The 22,703-nt window shown below is 42.2% G+C and overlaps 1 protein-coding gene across 5 annotated transcripts; it reads left to right on the forward strand.

Annotated features, from left to right (window-relative positions):
- The first annotated feature begins 1,101 nt into the window (after positions 1 to 1,101).
- plekha4 (pleckstrin homology domain containing A4) lies at positions 1,102 to 22,450 on the forward strand. Of its 5 annotated transcripts, none has more exons than XM_014158831.2 (24): positions 1,102 to 1,392; positions 3,964 to 4,036; positions 4,183 to 4,281; positions 4,527 to 4,599; positions 4,715 to 4,815; positions 4,942 to 5,060; positions 5,266 to 5,463; positions 5,624 to 5,939; positions 6,189 to 6,248; positions 8,101 to 8,250; positions 9,349 to 9,420; positions 9,731 to 9,811; positions 10,071 to 10,223; positions 10,389 to 10,487; positions 12,414 to 12,522; positions 12,705 to 12,790; positions 12,980 to 13,084; positions 13,215 to 13,305; positions 13,744 to 13,790; positions 14,282 to 14,416; positions 18,353 to 18,934; positions 19,456 to 19,574; positions 20,197 to 20,321; positions 20,578 to 22,450. In XM_014158831.2, the coding sequence occupies exons 1-24, from the start codon at positions 1,352 to 1,354 to the stop codon at positions 21,885 to 21,887; spliced, it is 4,344 nt and encodes a 1,447-aa protein (XP_014014306.2). In that variant the 5' UTR covers positions 1,102 to 1,351; the 3' UTR covers positions 21,888 to 22,450. The 5 variants fall into 5 exon arrangements, with proteins under 5 accessions (XP_014014306.2, XP_014014309.1, XP_045558514.1 ...); XM_014158834.2 differs by having other exon boundaries at positions 20,202 to 20,321; positions 20,578 to 20,891; XM_014158832.2 differs by lacking the exon at positions 1,102 to 1,392 and adding an exon at positions 2,951 to 3,054.
- Positions 22,451 to 22,703: the final 253 nt, after the last annotated feature.

Consider the following 22,703-nt stretch of genomic DNA (forward strand, 5'->3'; position numbering starts at 1 on the left):
AAGCACCCACCTAATTATTATATGTCCCTTGATTTTGAATAATATGAATATGATAAATGCCTTACAGATTTTTGAACTGTCTTACTTTATCAATATAAAAATCTGAAAGCCCTGTTAATGTTTTGTTGTCATTTGATCATTTGCAAAGAAAATATAAAGTATTTGAAAAAGTAATGTCTTGAAAAAGTGATTTTGTATTCATTAATTATTATGCTGGACAAATGTATAACTTGTATTTTTACAAAACTCTATTTTCTCATATCCTTTGTTTGAACATAATATTGTACATTTGAGCTTCTGGAATGACCAATGAGGAGTTTAACAGCACACCATATAAGAGCTGGGGATATACAAAAAGAGGGACTCCCATTTACAGTATTTGCAAACTCCAGAATAAGGGTTTTAGGAGCTTTAGATAGAGAAAATGACGCCAAAAAATAATGGCTCTAATTCTGCATTAAACAGGATTCGAAACACCATAATAGCGTTTTCAACCTTTTCCAGGTTAGTGCTCTCCGTCTTCTGCAAGGTGTTGCACAACTCTTGATTAAGTGTGGCAGGTAGCCTAGTGGTTAGAGCATTGGGCCAGTAACCGAAAGTTTGCTAGATTGAATCCCCGAGCTGACAAGGTAAAAATCTGTCGTTCTGCCCCTGAACAAGGCACTTAACCCACTGTTCCTAGACCATCATTGTAAATAAGAATTTGTTCTTAACTAACTTGCCTAGTTAAAATAAAGGTTAAATTAAATGTTGTTTTTTTTTTAAGTCATACTATGTCATGTTTCAGAACACCTTGGTGGCAGCTCAGTGACCACTGGTTTAACTGTTACAAAACACTTCATTTTAACAGTGTGCACATCAGTGTCCCCAGTTTCTTAGCACAAACCTAGATTCTGATCAACTGGGGAATAGCAATAAAATGTCACGGAGGGCAGAGAGGAAGAAAGAGAGAGAGAACAGCTGTTTTTTTTTAAACGCCTAAATCACAATCCCACACTCAGCGAAAAGAGAGAGACTGCCAAGGGCAGGGAGGGAGGGAGGAAAGGAGGGAGGGAGGGAGGGAGGGAGGGAGGAAGAGAGAGCACACAGAGAGCCCACTGTTAGAAGGAAGAAAGGCAGATTGAGTGTCAATGGACAGCGTAGGTAGATAGCCGAACAAATTGTGCAGATAAACCCAGCACAGAAGAACATTTGGGATAGAGCTAGAAAGAGAGATTACCACATTAGGATATTGAAGTACAGTAGAGTAGGATAGTGTTGTGACTGAAGGGGCAACAGGCGATTGTGATAGCCAGGACAGAGCAGCCAACCCTGGGAAGATGCTGTGAGGACTCAGGACTAGAGCCAAGTAATGGAGGTTGAGACAGCCAGCAGGCAGACACGATTGGTCAGGTACAGCAATATGGCATCTTTATGATTCATTGAGAAATTAATATGAGATGGTATGTTGAGAACTCTTTCGAGTCTTAATTTGACCAACAACAAAAAAAACAGACTAGTCATATTTAATTCAGTTCAATTTCAGTTGTATGGTGCTTCTTTACAATAAAAACTAAAATACAAACTTAAAATGTAACCAAATGAACTTTTATTATTATTAATGAACATATTGATATTTTGATCAAAAGTCACAGTGCACAATTCATTGTGGGAAATTAGTCATTGTAATATCAATAGATAAATGATAAACAGTCAATTAGACAGATAACACCTGTCCTTACTTATTGTATATCCATTGGTTGGCTAAACAGGTCTTCGTGATTTTTGCAATTTTCTCAGTAAATCAAGTGATTCACTGGTTAATCTACAATGCCCTTATTGTATTGATATTGTGTTACAATACGTTTCCTACTGGTCTTTTTATGAAGTAATCCATACTCTGTATGAATTCCCAGTAAGGTCATCTGTGTTTTGAAATGTTATGTACTGTATAGTTGGCCTTATATGACCTATTGTTTGTGGTTGAAATTTGTGACCATGGTACTGAACTTATTTTGAGCTAAGCTGAAAAACACTTGATATGTAACAATTGTGTTTAGCCATCAACTAGTTTGTTTGATAGGCTTCAGAGTCATACTACGTTATGCTGCCATCCAAAGTCATTTTTTTTCATTATAAAATCTTCATAAGTTAAGAGGGTCATCACTAGTGTGTTGAGTCTTGAAGGTTACGATTTTCAGACCTTGGTGAACACTGTCAGCATACAAGTGTCTCCGTTAGTGAGATATTGTGTTTAGATGGAAAGAGATGATTTCCTTGCGTGATTTATTCAACATAATCGTTGTCGGCATTCTCATGATGCTCCCGGCTCCTTGAGCGCAAGACTACAAAGCCCACTCTGTGTGGTACACAAACACTCTGTTTGTCTTCGCTAGCGCTCTTTAGCATTTTCCCTTTCTGTTCCCCAAGCTAGCAAGCGACCCCACCAGGTCAGAAGGAGATTCTCCAAATATTTCACTACACCCACATAAACCCTTGTTGGCTAGGGCCATCATCCCTGACAATGGCTTCTTGTTGTCTTTCTTACTCCATGTCTCGCTTATTTGTAGTTTGTTGATAGTCGCGTAGATTAATAATGTTACCATTCGGAATAACTGGGGGCTCCCACGACAGTAGCTATGGAGCTTTCTAGCTTGTAACAGGATTCAGTAACAGTGACATAACAAAACAAAACACAAAACGGATGGATTTCCAATGACTTCATCCCTTCCTGCTTCCTTGCCTTCAACATGTTACCCCATCCCCCTGTCCACCCTTTTTATATTCCCTTTTTCTGTCCTCCTCAGCAGTGCAGTCTAGTGCTGCCGTTTTGCGCTCCCCTCGCATGTCTCGCATACCATCTTTTCTTTCTGCGCCATATTGATTTTCACACACTCCCAGAGCCCCACCTGCTACCATGGCTAAGCAGCTGTCACCTGTCAGTTTCGCCATGGGATGGCAGGGCCTGTGAGGGCTCAGAATAGAACCTTGTGAGAGAGAGAGTTGGGGGAAAGGGTCGGGCAAGTACACTACGGTACCCCCCCTCATAAGGAACAGATAGCGGATAACAGTTCGGTATGGATATGTGTTTGTTACATGTTACATTTTGTACTTGGTAGCAAATTGCATCGTTTTTTTGATGGGAATTAATTGGATGGGAGTAACACACTGTTTGGTTTGTGTAGTTGTATAGTTGTATGCAGTAGTGTGTTGGTAATGTTGGTTGGGTCTGGTGAGGCAAGGCCTGTTGAGTACACTCGTTGTTATTGAGAATCAAGTTTAGGCCTACTTATCGCCATTGACTGTTGCTGTTGATTTGTTACTTACCAGTGTTTGTGCTTGCTTGGTGTCTTCTGGTTGGTATTGCCACTGTCAGCTCTTCATAGAAAAGCTGTGTAGTACAAACCATTATGGGCCTCTTGCTGTTATGATCACAGTTAGCCTTTTTTTAGTATTGACTATGTAAAATTAGGCATCAATGTATCATTCTTTCATGGCAAATCTTTCATACAGACACTGAAGTGCATGCATTTGTTAATCAATGTTTACCTTCCTAATCTCCTCTCCTCACACTTATCTCCTCTTCCTCTTTTCTTCTCCTCTCTTTCTCTCTTTCTCTCTCTCTGTCTCTCTCTCGTTCTGTCTCTCTCTCGCTCTCTCTGTCTCTCTCTCTCTCTGTCTTTCTCTCTCTGTCTCTCTCTCTCTCTGTCTTTCTCTCTCTGTCTCTCGCTCTCTCTCTCTGTGCCTCTGTCTCTCTCTCTCTCTCTGTCTCTCTCTCTCTCTATCTGTCTCTGTCTCTCTCTCTCTATGTCTCTCTCTCTCTCTCTGTCGCTGTCTCTGTCTCTCTCTCTGTTTCTCTCTCTCTTTTTCTATCTGTCTCTGTCTCTCTCATTCTCTGTCTCTGGCTCTCTCTCTCTCTCTCTCTGGCTCTCTCTGTCACGCTCTCTGTCTGTCTCTTTCTCTCTATATATATATTTCTCACAGAATGGAGGACCAGGACAGAATGAGCCATGCCTCAAGTGTGGTCACAATCTCCTCTTTTCCTGTCAGAAGCAAGGTTTGTCTCTCCTGTCCTGAACCACCTCTACCTTTGCTTAGTTTTTGTTTAACAAGCTCAACGCTACCGAACATCATGAAGATCACCATTTACTGAGATTATTTCATCAGCACAGTTATCAACGATCCTCTCTCAAACTCTTACAGGACGGTGATGACAGGGTACAAACGTTTGGGAAGAGATGTAGGGCGGCTAAGAGAGACCCCAACTGCCCCGTGGTGATAAGAGGATGGCTCAATAAGAAGGTACTGTTCAGTAAACAGAACATCCTAGATCATGTTTTGATCACTGCAAGGTAGCAGTTAAACAGGCATTTTATTGAATGTGGATGTAGGACTTTCGGTAACACTATATTAAAACTCATGAATAATCCATGAACGCTTGTTAATGTTTATTCATGCTTATAGCTGCTTCAAACGTGTTTCTACTTGTCATAAATGCTTATGAATTGTAAATCTTATAGTTCTTATAAATGTTTTGTCCCATGTAGGACAGCTCTGGGCTGAAACTGTGGAAGAGAAGATGGTTTGTCCTGTCTAACTACTGTTTATTCTACTACAAAGGCAAGCAAAGAGTACTGTTGTCGTGTGTGTACCTTACATAAATAGTGTCGTTTTCTCCAGCTTTTTCCTCCAGCTTCTCTCATCTCTTTTTCTCTCTCAACGCGTTCTCTTCCAGACAGCAGAGAAGAATCTGTTTTGGGTAGCATCCCACTACCTAGCTACAACATTCTCTTCTGCACACCGCGAGAATGCAAGAACAGAAAAAACACTTTCAAAGTAAGTATCCCAGTATACGTTCCACTTTTCACTATGCCGATACTCTATGTTCAGTATGTGTTTATACTGTATACACAGTATATGTGTCTGTGCACACTGTTAAAGAATGTATTAATATGATATTAGGTGGTGCACCAGGGAATGCGGTCCTACTTCTTCAGTGCAGACACTCAGGAGGACATGCTGGGCTGGGTCAGAGCACTCAGTCAGTCCGCCTGTATGGAAGCAGACAGCTCCATCAGCAGGTACCTGTATAGAGCTCTATTGGACACTTCTTCATGTTTGGATTTCCTTAAATCAAACCTTTATGTAATAATAACAATAAGAATAACACAGGACTCAGTTAGAACTGTATTTTATTTCATTATAAAGAGGATATAATCCGGTCATTATGCTCAACAACAAAAAATGGTGTAAATGTATTATCCTTCCTTTTCTCCGTTCTCTCAGGCGTTGCTCGAGTTATCAGGACTTCACGCAGATAGGTGGCAGCAGTGAGTCTGTGGATCTCCCTCATTCCCCCTCTCTCCGTGGTCCCCGTAATGCTGCGCACACCAACACATCACAGAGGATTCCAAGTCAGGTCACCAGGGGGAGAATGGGGACGCCACATTCGGAACCAAGAGGGAGACGGAGCGTGCGACGAAGGTAGAACGGGAGGATTTGCCAGCAGCCTCAGTGTCTAGACATCTGTCACCTGCCACTGTCTCTGTCACCAAGCACATTTAGAAAGTCGCACGGTTATTCTGGGGGAATTGTCTAAGGGGGTGTTGACTTCTGTGCATTCTGTGCTATTTTGTGTACTTAGCCCATCGCCCAGAACACCCAGTCCAATAGAATTTATCAGCAGAAGGAGAGACCGGACAGATGAGGATTCCCTCCCCTTCCATTCTGGTCCTAACACACCACCCAAGCCCACAGAATTCATGGGGACAGGTTCTTTGACCCCCAGAGGTCAATTGGGATCGCGACCCCACACACCAGTGGGGCGGGTTGATATTCGACCCCAGGAGGATCCTCCCATGACGCCACAGAGCCTGTGTTACGCCCCTGCGTCTCCCAAGATGGAGTTTCAATCCGCCCCCCACACTCCAGGGACTGAGAGATGGCAAACAATCAACAGGGTGAGGAGGACACGATTCATTGATTTGTAGTCTTATTCTACGACAACACCTGGAAAGGTTTAGATGCCGGGTAGAGACTCAAATAATAGAAGGATTCAATGAGTACGTGGCGTGTTATTGTGACAAGGTAAAACTAAAACGTAGACAGGACAACATAATTAAAGAAGAAGTTAGTTAAGGTTGGGATTAAGGTTGGGTTTTTAATGATTTAATTATCTCAATCTCCATGTTGACTTTTCCCCCCCCCAGCCCACGCCTGTATATTCCTCCCTCCACCATACTCCAAGCGGACGAAGAGCTTTAGGAAAGGTACAAAACAGTGTGAATATACACAGAGTGTGTACAGCAGAGCGTAATCCCCTTATGTACAGTACACAGTGCATTTGGGAACGTATTCAAACCCCGTGACTTTTCCCACATGTTATTACGTTACAGCCTTATTCTAAAATGGATTGAATACAAAAATAAAATCCTCATCAGTCTACACACAATACCCCATAATGGCAAAGCGAAAACAGGTTTTTAGAAATGTTTGCAAATGTAATTAAAAATAAAAAACAGAAATGCCTTATTTACGTAAGTCTTCAGACCCTTTGCTATGAGACTCGACATTGAGCTCAGGTGCATCCTGTTTCCATTGGTCATCCTTGAGATGTTTCTACAACATGATTGGAGTCCACCTGTGGTAAATTCAATTGATTGGACATGATGTGGAAAGGCACACACCTGTCTATATTAGGTCCCACAGTTGACTACCATGAGGTCGAAGGAATTGTCCGCAGAGCTCCAAGACAGGATTGTGTCGAGGCACAGATCTGGGGAAGGGTACTAAAACATTTCTGCAGCATTGAAGGTCCCCAAGAACATAGTGGCCTCAATTATTCTTAAATGGAAAAAGTTTGGAACCACCAAGACTCTTCCTAGAGCTGGCCGCCTGGCCAAACTGCGCAATCGGGGGAGAAGCACCTTGGTCAGGGAGGTGACCAAGAACCCCATGGTCAATCTGACAGAGCTCCAGAGTTACTGTGGAGATGGGAGAACCTTCAGAAGGACAACAATCTCTGCAGCACTCCACCAATCAGGCCTTTATGGTAGAGTGGCCAGACGAAAGCCAATCCTCAGTAAAAGGCACATGACAGCCCGCTTGGAAACAAGATTCTCTAGTCTGATGAAACCAAGATTGAACTCTTTGGCCTGAATGCCAAGCATCATGTCTGGAGGAAACCTGGCACCATCCCTACAGTGAATCATGGTGGTGGCAGCATCATGATGTGGGGATGTTTTTCAGTAGCAGGGACTGGGAGACTAGTCAGGATCGAGGGAAAGATGAATTGGAGCAAAGTACAGAGAGATCCTTAATGAAAATCTGCTCCAGAGCGCTCAGGACCTCATACTTAGTGAGAAGGTTCACTTCCCAACAGGACAACGACCCTAAGCACACAGCCAAGACAATGCAGGAGTGGCATCGGGACAAGTCTCTGAATGTCCTTGAGTGGCCCAGCCAGAGCCCGGACTTGAACCCGATCGAACATCTCTGGAGAGACCTGAAAATAACTGTGCAGCGACGCTCCCCATCCAACCTGACAGAGCTTGAGAGGATCTGCAGAGAAGAATGGGAGAAACTCCCCAAATACAAGTCTGCCAAGCTTGTAGCACCATACCCAAGAAGACTCGAGGCTGTAATCGCTGCCAAAGTTGCTTCAACAATTGAGTAAAGGCTCTGAATACTTATGTAAATGTCATATTTCACTTCTTTTTTTTTAATACACTTGCAAAAATGTCTAAGACATCTTTTTACTTTGTCATTATGGACTATTGTGTCTAGATTAATGAGAAATAAATTGTATTTAATCCATTTTAGAATAAGGCGGGGTCGGAATACTTTCCGAATGCACTGTACATCAACAAAGAATATACACTGTCTGTACACAGAAAGTTAATACATACCTACAGTATGTAATTGTAATAACATTATAATTCATCGTAGTGCATTTATAGGAAAATAATTGTATAACTTGATTGTAAAATGTATTTGCATAATCATCATTATTAGCATGTAGACTTTCTATAATAAGCCATGTTATTGTATATTGCCTGTATATCACTTTATTCTTAATTGCGTATTGTATTGTATATATTTTTGCCCTGTTTCTCTATTCAGAGCTACTCCACAGGGGGGAAAACAGACTTATTGCCCCCTTTGCCCCCAACTTCAAGAGTTCCCCATGCTCCTCACCCCCCACACCACCACCATCACCACCACCATCACCATCGCAGCCATATGTCTGTCTGTCTGCTACCGCCACCTATGGTACAACCCGTCTGTCTGTGGTCTGTGTTTGACTAGCTTTTTATGTTGTTACTTGTTAATGTTGTGTTTTGTCTGTAGCACTTTAGATGACAATATACCATAGACTTGTAATTTAGTACCTGCACTGCTGATAAGTTATACCAATAATGACACTTGACTTGCAGGTATTTAGGGGAACACTTACATGTTCAGTACTATTAAAGAGATAGTTATATATTCCCCAGAGTCAGATGAACTAGTGGATACCATTTTTGCGCAATTGCTAATTTACGTGAAATGACTGGAGGTCTATGGAACAGCTAGCATCCTAGAGAGATGTTTGCCGTCTGTCCGTTCTGTTGTTGTCTAGCTACTGGCGAGTGAGTCCAATAACTGTAAACTGTCTTGTCTAGTGATAGCCTTTGTGTTCTGTATTTGTCTATTTTTTCAATCTCTGTTTGTCACATACGTTGTTTGACAATTATGTGTTTTCTGTTGTTTGTGCCACATGTAACTAGCTACAGTTTTGGCAAAATGAGGCTGTCGTAGCTTCAGTGTGTGATTATGAAATGAATTGCCTACTACACTCTGTTGAGGTCAAAGGTTATGTTTCAACACCATTACATTTCTGCAAAGTAGAACAATGGCAGTAGCCATACAGCCTGTTTTGTCATGCACTATACTGTAAAGCATGTATCAACGACTGTGGAGTTCGTGGGCAAACTCATTTCATAATAATTGAACTTAGAGACAAACTATATCTGAACGTATATATCTTGTCTCAAAAATATTTCGATGTTTTGTGTAGCATTACGAGACGATGGCTCTACAAAACACAAAAAGAAAACACTCCCTCAAGCAAACTTGATTCAAACAGAAACATGTACACACAAACAAGGATATTCTTTACCCAAGATTCCCTTTTATTCAAGCTGGGAGTAAGCGTATTTGGGTGCACTTTCTAATGTACACGCACACATTCCATTATTCACAAGGATCTCATACGTGATACCTTGTGCAATTTGGGATTCCATTTGAGTTATAGGAGGACGTGTATCAAAATCAGTATGAAAATCGAATTGGTTAGGTCACGAGCTGTCATCAACTCTCTGCTTACAGTCTTCCAAGTCTGAGCTGTTCAAAGAGCGAGAGTCGCCGCCACCCGTCAGGCCTCTTGAGAGTGAAACAGATGTAAGAATATTTGTGAAATGCAGTCAATATATCCTTCGTATTGTTTCACTGATTTCTATATTGTATTTTTTCACTAATTGAACCATAGCCGCAGGGAGTAGAGGTGCTGACGAATCATAAAACATTTTTTTATTTTTTTTAAATGTATGTCCACAAAATGTGTAAACTAGGCTTTTATTACTCCTGTATTAGTGGAGAAAAATACTCGTCAGCACCTCCCTATCCCGTTGTAAAAAAATATTCCTCAGCACCCCCCCACTCCATATTGAACTGTGTTTGATTGATTAACTGTTTTTTTTTATTGTGTTAGGCTGTGCTGACTAGACTGTGTGGGTGTGACAAGCTTCTCCAGTCTCTCTCTCTAGAGCTGGCCCATCTACAAGTTGACAAGGTCAGTACCTTCAGCTTACAGTTTCCTTTCCATAGCATACACATTGTTCTCGCTTTTCTACTATACAACAATAGTGCAGATTGTTGTTATTCCCTCAACACTTCACACACACGTTGTCTTGACTTCACTTTGACTTTGACTTGACTGTGTAGTCAATGGCTTAATCTGGTGACATTTTCCTTTCCTTTCCTGTATTACGACGGTGTAGTATGTATTGTGCAAACCTTTTCCACCCTTCCCGTCTCTCCCTCTTGTATAGGACAGTGTCCAGTGCGCCTTAGAGATGACCAGGCTGCAACTGGACGAGTGGAGGAACCAAGGACTCCGAGGACAGGAAGGAGCACTCACCCAGAAGGCTTTGCTCCAGGAAGAACTGGTCACTATCCGAGCAAGGATGTGTGACGTCTCATTGGTGATGGAACTGATACCTTTTTTTAACAAATTGTTTATGATTTTATAATGGACTAGTGTTGAACAAAAATGTTCATTGATGTCCATATCAGCAAGATCATATTAGGAACCTAAACTTGATTTCTTAACCCCTAATTGAAGTACATTTGTTGACCTTTTGGTACAGGAAATGGATAGAGTGTGGAGCCAGTATGAGAGGATGGAGAGTGAGCTGTCTGTGTTCCGATCACACCTGCAGCACGTCTGTAATTTCGGGATGCCACAAGTATAGACTCCTCAGTTTTGTCACACTTCACAGATTCTCTCGTTCTCTTATAACATTTATATTATTGCAATGTTCTTGAATTGGATACAGTACACTGCAACTCATAAAATGTTTCCCATACCCATAATGGTCGGTTTCACCCACATAAGGTATATATTCCTGACGGGTCCCCGCGACATTCTGAAATTCAATTTTTGTCCCCGTCCAGTTTTATTATTTCACAGTAATACAAAAAGCTGCTTTTAAACCAAACATTTTGGGAAAGATGAAATACACAATGATTGCCTGATGATCTTCCTTCTTCTTTCCTGAGTTTTCCAATACATGTCTGATGCATTTCAGTCACTTCAAAGCATACTTCATTCAGACTGAAATTTGCCATAACCTGATTAGACAGATATTTGTGTTATTTATAAGGCCAGATTGAAAAAGTTTCATCAAACACATTTGTACACATTGTTTCGGATACAACCAATGTGTCCTAAAATAGACAGTACAATAGTGTGACGGTCCATTTTATCACTATCATAAAAACAAATACGTGTTAATAGGGTAGTAATATAATACAGAAAATACGTAGTATTCAGAGGAATGTACTGTACTGCAGCATTGGAAAGGTCTGCCACACCTGGCTCTCACCATCCCTAAAAAGCGGTTATCAATCAAAGCCCTAATAAAGGTGCTTGTTAAACCTGATAGACCGACGTCATCACAAAACGCAGGCTAAATCACACGAATCGGCCGAGAACTCCTCCTTCTGAGCACATTATTTGATGATATGCTGAGAGTACGAAACTCGCCTAAATGTTGTTCTAAGGTGTTTCAATGGGTGTTTTTGAAGGGACCAAATAAAATGTCATCGTCACTTTTTTAAACTTCTATTTTTCCATGTACCCTGAAAGAAGTCTATGGGGTCATCCACGGCTTTGTTTTGTTTCAAAAGCCACGGCTAACTTTGGGACAAAAAAATAGATAGGGGCATGCTCACCGTGTTCAACGTTGCATGACCAAATCAACTCAAAGACTTGGTTTGAAGTTACTTAGAATTGATTTGGCCTTTGAATTACCTTTGACCTAGTTCGGTCTTTCATCAATCATCAAAATTGTTAATATTATCACATTTCAATTACTCAATCAAATGTATTTATAAAGCCCTTTTTACATCAGCCGATGTCACAAAGTGCTGTACAGAAACCCAGCCTAAAACCCCAAACAGCAAGCAATGCAGGTGTAGAAGAAGCCAGCAGCATACCACCCTGCATACCACTGCTGGCTTGTTTCTGAGGCTAAGCAGGGATGGTCCTGGTCAGTCTCTGTATGAGAGACCAGATACTGCTGGAAGTGGTGTTGGAGGGCCAGTAGGAGGCACCCTTTCCTCTGGTGTAAAAAAATATCCCAATTCTTCAGTGGAGTGATTGGGTGCACTGCCTCTGTGTAGGGTGCTGTCTTTCAGATGGGATGTTAAACAGGTGTCCTGACTCTCTGAGGTCATTAAAGATCCCATGGTGCTTATTGAAAGAGTACGGCTGTTAACCCTGGTGTTCTGGCTAAATTCTAAATTTGGCCCTCAAACCATTATGGTCACCTAATAATCCCCAGTTTACAATTGGCTCATTCATCCCCCTCCTATCCCCTGTAACTATTCCACAGGTTGTTGCTGTAAATGAGGATGTGTTCTCAGTCAACTTACCTGGTAAAATAACGGATAAATACAAATTTGTACAAAAAAGAAGCACGGTGGCTAGGAAAAAGGCCAGAACCTAGGAAGAAACCTTAATTATTAAACATGTTTAATAATGATATCTTACCTAGCTTGATGAATGTAGCCATTTTTTTTTCTTCTAAAAATATCTGGTTAGAAGGGCCATGGGTCATGTTAAATTGTGTAGAAAAACCAAAGTTCCTCTCCCCCGTGTCCCTCCTCAGGAGCAGTCCCAGGCCCAGAGAGAGCTGTGGATGATGGACGACATCCTCTCTGGACTCAGGGTCAACAGGGATAACTTCCGGGTCCTGCTGGGCTTCCAGAGGCACACAGGTAACTGTCAGAAACACTCATACTTTGTCTGAACATTTCCTCATATTGCTCATGCTTAGGAATGAATAGGGCATGTACACATTGAAAGAGAGAGCAACCAGAGGCAGATATATAGAGATACAGTCTACAGAATGGCTCTTGTATCAACTTATTCTCTTCACCTCGTGTGTGTCTTTTCTAAGTTCCCACAGGAGTATTCCAGAAGTCATCCTCCCACCCGGGGACCCCTGGATCTCCAACAGAGAGGATGCCGAGTGGATTGCCAACGGTACAGTACGACTACCATACTACAATACCAGTGCCCTAGTAGGTTACTATAGTGCTGTGGAATGATACCAATTCAGAGTGGGGTCTCTGCACGCTGTCAATATGTCCAAAGGAATATTGGATAAGGCATATGATTCAATGTTCTTATAAGGGCGCTGTTGGTGGTTAATGATGTTTATTATTTTGTCAGGGAGTGGAATCAGAGCCTCCGGCACGCCCCCCTTTACCCCAGGAGCTCCAAGACACCAATCAGGGAAGAGACCAGGGGCATGTGTGGATGGATCCAAACTACGAGGTGAGTATAGAGAGAGACATAGGTTGCATCCTGATTTTCTACCCTTGTCCCAAATTGGCCACTTGCACTCCATTTTGTAGATCTAGCAATAGTGGAAACTCCCTCCGTGATCTCTGTGTGTGTACTCCAGGGCATCTACGGTGGCCCAGTAGATCCATTGGACAGAAGAGGAAACAGCCAATCTGATCTCCATGGTGACAGGACACAGAGAGAGACATCAGGTAGCTAGTATGATATGGGGTTTATTACTATCAAGTACTTGAACTACCTATCTACACTCTTAGAAACAAAAGGTGCTATCTAGAACCTAAAAGGGTTCTTTGGCTGTCCCCAATAGGAGAACCCTTTGAAGAAGCCTTTTGGGTTATATGTAGAACCATTTCCACAGAGTGGTGCTACCTGGAAGCAAAAAGGGTTCTCCTATGGGGACTAGCCGAAGAACACTTTTGGAACCATTTTTCTAAGAGTGTACCGGTATGATATAACTATGGCAAAATGCAGCATAGACTTAATGGTTACTTAATTGTCTTGGAGACAGTCGTCCCTTCTGATGGTGGTACATTGTACTGTATTTTCTTTGTCAGGTTTTCCTCATGTTATCAATTACTATTTCTTATACACTCCTTTTCCCTCACTCCCTCGATCTCTGTCACCCACAGAATCTCAGTCTAGTTCAAGATGGTCCACACCAGACACCACAAATAAAGTAAGATTGTCTAATTAATCTATGTCTCCACCATCTGCACATTTTTCAAAAGCAAATCACTTGATGGAATACGAATACAGTAACTGAAAGGTTTAAAAATATATATTTCCTTTCAGTCAAAGCTAAATTCAAAAACTATGTAGCAAGTTGACTCTTACTGTCATGAGTTTTGCCCTGGAGGTAGGTCTGGGTGGTTTATGCTTGATGTGCCAGCTGCAAAGTCAAAATGGGCTACATCGAAGAATTCATGAAAACAAAAATGACATTTTATCTTAATATAAGGTTAGGCATTACGGTTAGCAGTGTTTCTCTCTCTCTCTCTCTCTCTCTCTCTCTCTCTTCCTCAAACACACACACAATATCACAGATTTTCTATTAGCACTATTACTGATGCATGCCCTGGCATTCTCAGTCGTTCCCGGCAACCAGTCATGACTTCTGTGCATTGGAGTTGTACACGTTGTACTAAAGCATCCTTTTTTTACCCTCAGAAGGGAAGGATGAGTGAAGAGGAGCAGATTGAGAGGATGAGGAGACACCAGGAAAGGGTAGCCAGTCGGAGGAAACCGCCCATGTCCGGTCCCACCAGCCAAACCCAGTATCAAAGTTCAGAACCGAAAGAAGAGGTTAGTTCTATGAGGATTAGTGTGTAATGGATTTATGTATGATCCGTTATGTATGTGAACCTATGATCCAACGTTGTATGGATATGTACAATGCGCTGAGTATACCAAACATTAAGGAACACCTTCCTAATATTGAGTTGTACTCCCCCCCCCCTCCCATTTTTTCCCTCAGAACAGCCTCAATTCATTTAGGCATGGGCTCTACAAGGTGTCGAAAGTGTTCCACAGGGATGCTGGCCCATGTTGACTCCAATGCTTCCCACAGTTGTGTCAAGTTGGCCGTTGAACGGTGGACTATTCTTTACACACACAGGAAAACTGTTGAGTGGGGAAAACCCAGCAGCGTTGTAGTTCTTGACACAAACCGGGCGCCTGGCACTTACTATCAGACATCCTTTTCAAAGGCACTTACATTTTGTCTTGCTCATTTTCCCTCTGAATGGCACATATACACAATCCATGTCTTAATTGTCTCAACGCTTAAAATCCTTCTTTAACCTGTCCCCCCCCCTTCATTTACACTGACTGAAGTGGATTTCACAAGAGACATCGATAAGGGATCATAGCTTTCACCTGGATTCACCTGGTCAGTCTGTCATGGAAAGAGACTGTTCTTAATGTTTTGTGTACTCAGTGTACACATACTGTATGTTAATATTACGTTTCATTCCAAGACGCTATATATCCATAGAATTAAAATAAAATAAAAGAATCAGTAATGTGAGATCTGTGTGTAAAACATTTACATTTGACATTTTAGTTATTTTGCAGACTCTCTTATCCGAAGCGAATTACAGTTAGTGCATTGATTTTAAGATAGCTAGGTGAGACAACCACATACAGTGCCTTCAGAAAGTATTGACACCCCTTGACTTTTTTCACATTTAGTTGTGTTACAGCCTGAATTTAAAATGTATTACATTTAGACTTTGTGTCACTGACCTACACTCAATAACCCATAAGTGGAATTATGTTTTTAGAAATTATTTTCTTTTTATAAAAAATTAAAAGCTAAAATGTCTTGAGTCAATAAGTATTCAACTCCCTTGTTATGGCAAGCCTAAATAAATTCAGGAGTAAAAATGTACTTAATTAACAAGTCACATAAGTTGCATGGACTGCAATGTCCCTCAGTCAAGCAGTGAATTTCAAACATCGTTTCAACCACAAAGACCAGGTAGATTTTCCAAAGCCTAGCATAGAAGTGCACCTATTGGTAGACAGGTAAAAATAAAAAAGCAGACATTGAATATCCCTTTGAGGATGGTGAAGTTATTAACTACACTTTGGATGGTGTATCATCACACCCAGTCACTACAAAGATACAGGCGTCCTTCCTAACGCAGTTACCAGAGAGGACGGAAACCACTCTAAGATTTCACCATGAGGCCAATGGTGACTTTAAAACAGTTACAGAGTTTAATTGCTGTGATAGGAGAACTGAGGATGGATCAACAACACTGTAGTTACTGCACAATACTAACCTAAATGACAGAGTGAAAAGAAGGATGCCTGTAGAGAATAATAATACTTCAAACCATGCATCCTGTTTGCAATAAGGCACTAATGGAAAACTACAAAAATGTGGTAAAGAAATTAAGTTTATTTCCTGAATATAAAGTGTTATGTTTGGGGCAAATCCAACACAACACATCACTGAGTACCACTCTTCATATTTTCAAGCATGGTGGTGGCTGCATCATGTTATGGGTATGCTTGTCATCGGCAAGGACTAGGGATTTTTGGAGGGGATCAAAAAAAACAGAATGGCCTTCCGAGTGACTGCAGGGGTCTACCAATTTGACAGAGCTTGAACAATATCGAACAATCCTGGTATGCGAAGCTCTTAGGGACTTACCCAAAAAGACTCTGCCAAAGATGATTCTAACATGTATTGACTCAGTGATGTGAATACTTATGTAAATGAGATATTTCATTTTCAATACAATTTAAAACAATTCTAAAAACATGTTTTCACTTTGTGGTTATGGGGCATTGTGTATAGATTGCAGAGAACATTTTTGATTTAATCAATTTTGAATTCAGGCTGTAACACAACAAAATGTGGAATAAGTCAAGGTGTATGAATACTTTCTGAAGGCACTGTGTCAAATATACAGTATAGAAACATTCCATTCCAGCTAAACAATGGATGTGTAGAGTTTTGCAAAAAAAATGTTTTAATCTATGAATAAAAAATCTTAGAACAGTAATATTTTACACACACATGAAGGTACCCATAAGCAATCCTTTCGAGTGAAAAAACACATGTGACAAACTTGTGAATAATATTTGGAAATAAACTTCATATATGTATGTATGCAGGCCTATACAGTGGGGGGAAAAAGTATTTGATCCCCTGCTGATTTTGTATGTTTGCCCACTGATAAAGAAAGGACCTGTCTATAATTTTAATGGTAGGTCTATTTGAACAATGAGAGACAGAATAACAACAAAAATATCAAGAAAAACGCATGTCAAAAATGTTAGAGATTGATTTGCATTTTAATGAGGGAAATAAGTATTTGACCCCCTCTCAATCAGAAAGATTTCTGACTCCCAGTTGTCTTTTATACAGGTAACGAGCTGAGATTAGGAGCACACTCTTAAAGGGAGTGCTCGTAACCGCAGCTTGTTACCTGTAAAAAAGACACCTGTTCACAGAAGCAATCAATCAGATTCCAAACTCTCCACCATGGCCAAGACCAAAGAGCTCTCCAAGGATGTCAGGGACAAGATTGTAGACCTACACAAGGCTGGAATGGGCTACAAGACCATCGCCAAGCAGCTTGGTGAGAAGGTGACAACAGTTGGTGCGATTATTCGCAAATGGAAGAAACACAAAAGAACTGTCAAGATCCCTCGGCCTGGGGCTCCATGCAAGATCTCACCTCGTGGGGTTGCAATGATCATGAGAACGGTGAGGAATCAGCCCATAACTACACGGGAGGATCTTGTCAATGATCTCAAGGCATCTGGGACCATAGTCACCAAGAAAACAATTGGTAACACACTATGCCGTGAAGGACTGAAATCCTGCAGCACCCGCAAGGTCCCCCTGCTCAAGAATACATATACATGCCCATCTGAAGTTTGCCAATGAACATCTGAATGATTCAGAGGACAACTGGTGAAAGTGTTGTGGTCAGATGAGACCAAAATGGAGCTCTTTGGCATCAACTCAACTCGCCGAATGCTGCCTATGACCCCAAGAACACCATCTCCACCGTCAAACATGGTGGTGGAAACATTATGCTTTGGGGGTGTTTTTCTGCTAAGGGGACAGGACAACTTCACCGCATCATTTGACGGGGCCATGTACTGTCAAATCTTGGGTGAGAACCTCCTTCCCTCAGCCAGGGCATTGAACATGGGTCGTGGATGGGTATTCCAGCATGACAATGACCCAAAACACACGGCCAAGGCAACAAAGGAGTGGCTCAAGAAGAAGCACATTAAGGTCCTGGAGTGGCCTAGCCAGTCTCCAGACCTTAATCCCATAGAAAATCTGTGGAGGGAGCTGAAGGTTCGAGTTGCCAAACGTCAGCCTCGAAACCTTAATGACTTGGAGAAGATCTGCAAAGAGGAGTGGGACAAAATCCCTCCTGAGATGTGTGCAAACCTGGTGGCCAACTACAAGAAACGTCTGACCTCTGTGACTGCCAACAAGGGTTTTGCCACCAAGTACTAAGTCATGTTTTGCAGAGGGGTCAAATAATTATTTCCCTCATTAAAATGCAAATCATTTTATAACATTTTTGACATGCGTTTTTCTGGATTTTTTTGTTGTTATTCTCTCTCACTGTTCAAATAAACCTACCATTAAAATTATAGACTGATCATTTCTTTGTAAGTGGGCAAACGTACAAAATCAGCAGGGGATCAAATACTTTTTCCCCCCACTGTACATGTGAATGAGTAATTTTTTTGTTTTAGGCCCCCTTTCCTCTGAGGGTGACTAGAGTCCTCACAGCCGTCTTGCCGTCCTCTCTGGTTGCCCGACGCGTTTCTGTCGAGGACCCCCCTCCCGAGCTGGCCACTCCGCTGCCTGAGCAGATTCCTCCAGGAAGACTGACAGAGCAAAGCAAGCAAATACTCCAGAAAGCGCCTAGAAGGCAGTTATTCGAGATGCCTGATAAAAATTCCAATTGGTCCCAGGCAGAGATGAGAGAGATGAGCCAGGAGCAGCCGCCGGCCAAACGGTTGGCTAAGGCTCTACAGGAGCTAGCTTCAGCGAGGCAAGAGCAGAACTCCTATGGGCTCAATGCAACCAGGGCCCAGCAGAGCCACAATGTCACCACCAGATCCTGCAGAGAGGACCCCTGGAAAGAGGCGTCCAACACAGAGTCTGCTGTGGAGGCCCTGAGGCCCCACCAGGGTCGTGACCGGGCCGTTGTGGGCAATGGGGGTGTGGCCTCTAATGGAGGCGGGGCCTCTGATCCCAGGGTAGGAAAGGAGGATGGGGGTCATGACACTACAAGAGAAGTGTTGGGAGGATGTCAGAGGGAGGAAGAGAAGGTGAGATGAGTACAGTTCATTTCATCTCATCTCTTATTTCATTTATGAAACACAAGTCACATTCTAATAAAGGCTTTTTACAAACTAATTAGCCAGTGATCGCCAAACAACTGTGACACCACAGGAGGCTGGTGGCACCTTAATTGGAGAGGACGAGCTCGTGGTAATGGCTGAAGCAGAATAGTATCAAATACATCAAACACATGGTTTCCATGGTTCCCAGGTATTTGTTGCCATTCCATTCGCTCCGTTCCGGACGTTATTATGAGCCGTCCTCCCCTCAGCAGCTTCCTGTGTGTGACATTAGGTCATCCCTATTTGACAGTTTCACCTTTTACTATTGTACAGTTAATAAGCATGCCACATATCTCAAAGTCACAATTTGGAAGATTTCCTTCTGTTCAACTGCAATTTCAAGTAATGATATAATGATATACACGCATTGATTCCGAAAGAATATAACTTATGGATGCCTCATGAAATACAGACAAAGACTCAGGATTGTGGCTTTCATGTCACAGGTTGAGGGACACGCCACTCTCCTAACATCTGCCCCGGACCCTGACCTCTGCCTCACCCCTGAGCAGAGAGAGGCCAAACTGAGACGTGTGGAGAGGATCAGGGAGAGAGTCATCCGGAGGTGGGGTTCATTGTGTGTGTGTGTGTGTGTGTGTGTGTGTGTGTGTGTGTGTGTGTGTGTGTGTGTGTGTGTGTGTGTGTGTGTGTGGGTGGGTGTGTGTGTGTGTTTATGCTGGGTTATGATGAATCCCTTCTGTGACAGCTCAGTGTGTTTCACTATGTAGAGAGACACTTATTAGAAGGGATATCAATTACTCTATATATTATACTGTACATAGATAGATTGCAGTGGAGGCTGGTGGGGGGAGCTATGGGAGGACGGGGGGGTCATTGTAATGGCTGGAATAGAATAAATGTAATGGTATTAAACACATTAAACACATGGAAGCCACGTTTGACTCTGTTCCATTTACTCCATTCCAGCCATTACAGTGAGCCGGTCCTCCTATAGCTCCTCCAACCAGCCTCCACTGATAGATTGTGTATACCTGTCTCTGTGTTGCTATATGTTCTTGTCATGTGTTTTTCTTATGAGTTTGCATGCATCTACGAATCTAGCTTTAATCTCAGGGCTTTCCTTCCACCTCCTCTTTTTGTCCCTCTGCCTCCCTGTGCCTCTCTCTCTTTCCCTCCCTCCTCTCTCTCTCTCTCTCCCTCTGAATCTCCTCCCCTCTCTCACTTAGTGCAGTCAGAGAGAGTGCCGTGGTGCCCGGACATCCACTGACCAGGATGGAGAGACAGGAGCTCCACAACACCCCTTCTACACAGAAGACCTATGACAAGGCCAGAAAGAGCCGGGAGATGCCAGGTAAGGGAAAGGGGGGATACGTAGTCAGTTGTACAACTGAATGCATTCAGCTGAAATGTGTCTTCCGCATTTAACCCAACCCCTCTGAATCACTCATAATGCCTAAGTACAAACACTCATGCTGGCTTGATGTGATAGAGTTATTTTGATAAATGCATGCTGAAAGTTCTGCTACGTTGCTCTCGGTAATTATACAGTCTACGCTCTTCTACTGTCAGAGAATCACACCAATTCCAGAAATGTTTGTACTTTTCAGTTTCTGGGCCTTATGAGGATGTCTGCGGAGGCTGGTGTCATAGTGACGGGAGGGTTCTACGTAGTAACAGGACAGTAGAACCTCCAACCCCTGGAGAGAAACCTCTTTATGAAGATGAGGGGAAGGGGCATATAAAAGGTCATGAGGGTCATATTGGGAACAAAACACAGCACAAAGGTCACGGTGACAGAAAGGGTATCATGAAATGTAAAAAAGAAAAGGAACCATCCACTTCCTCCAATAAGATCTCCTCGATGACTGTATACCAAACTGATGGAGGCCTGCAATTCAAGAGGTGCGAAGACAAAGAACAGGAAGAAGACCAAAAGGAACTCTCATCCTATCACGTTGAAAGCAGTTCTCTGTCCACCAATCTGAAAGCAGAATGGTTCCTCTCAACCAATCAGTGGCGAGAGTTCATACCTTTATGGGACCACGGAATAGAGTCATTGTGCCAAAAGGAAACCTTGAATGTGGACAATGATCCAACATCTCACGATGCAGGAACTGATTCCAACGGTGACACATTTTCTGTAAGTGAAAGTTTAGAGAAAATGTTGGAAAATCATTCACTCTTTTATAAAATCACAAGCGACATCAATCTGTCAGACACGGACATTACAATGACTGATGGACAATCAGTATCCAATCAGGGAGAAGAGATTGAGGGGGCAACCAATGAGATTTCAACAGCAGATGAAGTAACCTATAGGGTGGTAAGACCAACAGACCAACAAATCGAAGGTTGCCACCCTTCAGAATCCTCCACAAGTCATGGTACAGCCACAGACGATAGTGGAGACATCACTACAACCAATGAGCAGCAAGATTTAACATCTAAGGACCGGAACGCATCACTATCTGCTAATCAAACATCATGCGTCTCATCCAAACCAGGACATGACCTATGCATCTATGAAGAGATACTGGACAATGACACTTTGCCCAAAGCGACAGAGGAACCCAGTCAGGAGAGTCAAGGGAAAATCATGCAAAATCAGGAATCGAGGAAACCTAATCCCGAATCGTCGAATCATCCTGAATCAGAACAGGCCCCCTTTATGGATATGTGTGGAAGGGCAGAAACAGGACAAGAGAATTGTGGAACAGTAGATATGAAGGTAGAACAGGAGGGAACTGGAGAGTTGAAGGTGGCCAATAGCAGTTTAAGTGGAGAGAGAAACGACGCGGTCCAAAAAAGACGTAGCCTATCCAAAACCAATTCGCTAGGCCTATACGAGGAGGAAATGGCGGATCGAAGTGCCTCATTTGGCAGAGGCAGAGTAACAGTACTGCGGACAAGTTTATAGAGGGACTACAAAAATGGAGGATGACAAGGACGGTGTAGTACAATAGAGACTTGAGTGAGCAAGATGGGGGGGGGGGGGGGTATGAAAGTGATAGCGAGAAATAGTGTATTGAGGAGAAGAGAAGAGAGATATCTAGGAAAGGAGAATGATGATGATGTTTACCAATGAAAATAGTTAAACATCTAAAGTTATTTTCAATGTTATGTCCTGGAAAAGTGAATGAAATCGATGGTCAGGATATGCTACCAACAGAAAATGGAATTCACCATAAGACCTGGATATGCGTGTATACTGTGATCATATGCAGTATGAATACAATGTAGGGTACAGTACTAGCAATAAACTAATGCACAGTACATGTCAAATGGCCCGAGGTTACACAGTTATTCCACCCAGTTTACATATCTAACACTGAGCAAATATAACCCTATGTATCACAGTTGGATGGTTGTTCATTGTTCACCAATAACACGTATTATTGTTCTCACTATATAACATGAACTGTGCTCGCGTTTTGTATCTCAAATGTCCTAATTAATAAACATATGTCCGGCATTACCATATGTTGCACTAAGGCTGTATTATTAGAACATTACGAATATGTATGACATATTTCCTCTTGTTTCATCAATAGCGCTTTCGTTCCTCAAGGCTGGTCCTCCGGACTGCTGCTCCTCTGATTAACTCTTCTCTGACCAGGCATAACGCAGAATTGAACTGGGTTTTTAATAATGCCTTTGTCACTTTAAATCCTAGCTGTGTCTCAGTCGATGACATCATTGTCTGAGAACACATTACATCACCTCTTTCTGGGCT

The sequence above is a fragment of the Salmo salar genome, chromosome ssa19, assembly GCF_905237065.1.
Source record: "Salmo salar chromosome ssa19, Ssal_v3.1, whole genome shotgun sequence".
NCBI classification, from domain to species: Eukaryota; Metazoa; Chordata; class Actinopteri; order Salmoniformes; family Salmonidae; genus Salmo; species Salmo salar.

Excerpts from the sequence above, each read along its gene's own strand:
- plekha4 (XM_014158831.2), top strand. The coding sequence starts at position 1,352 with ATGGAGGTTGAGACAGCCAGCAGGCAGACACGATTGGTCAG. Across the intron at positions 10,488-12,413 it reads GTAATTTCGGGATGCCACAA|GAGCAGTCCCAGGCCCAGAG; the intron begins GTATAGACTCCT and ends GTCCCTCCTCAG. Across the intron at positions 13,791-14,281 it reads CACCAGACACCACAAATAAA|AAGGGAAGGATGAGTGAAGA; the intron begins GTAAGATTGTCT and ends TTTTACCCTCAG.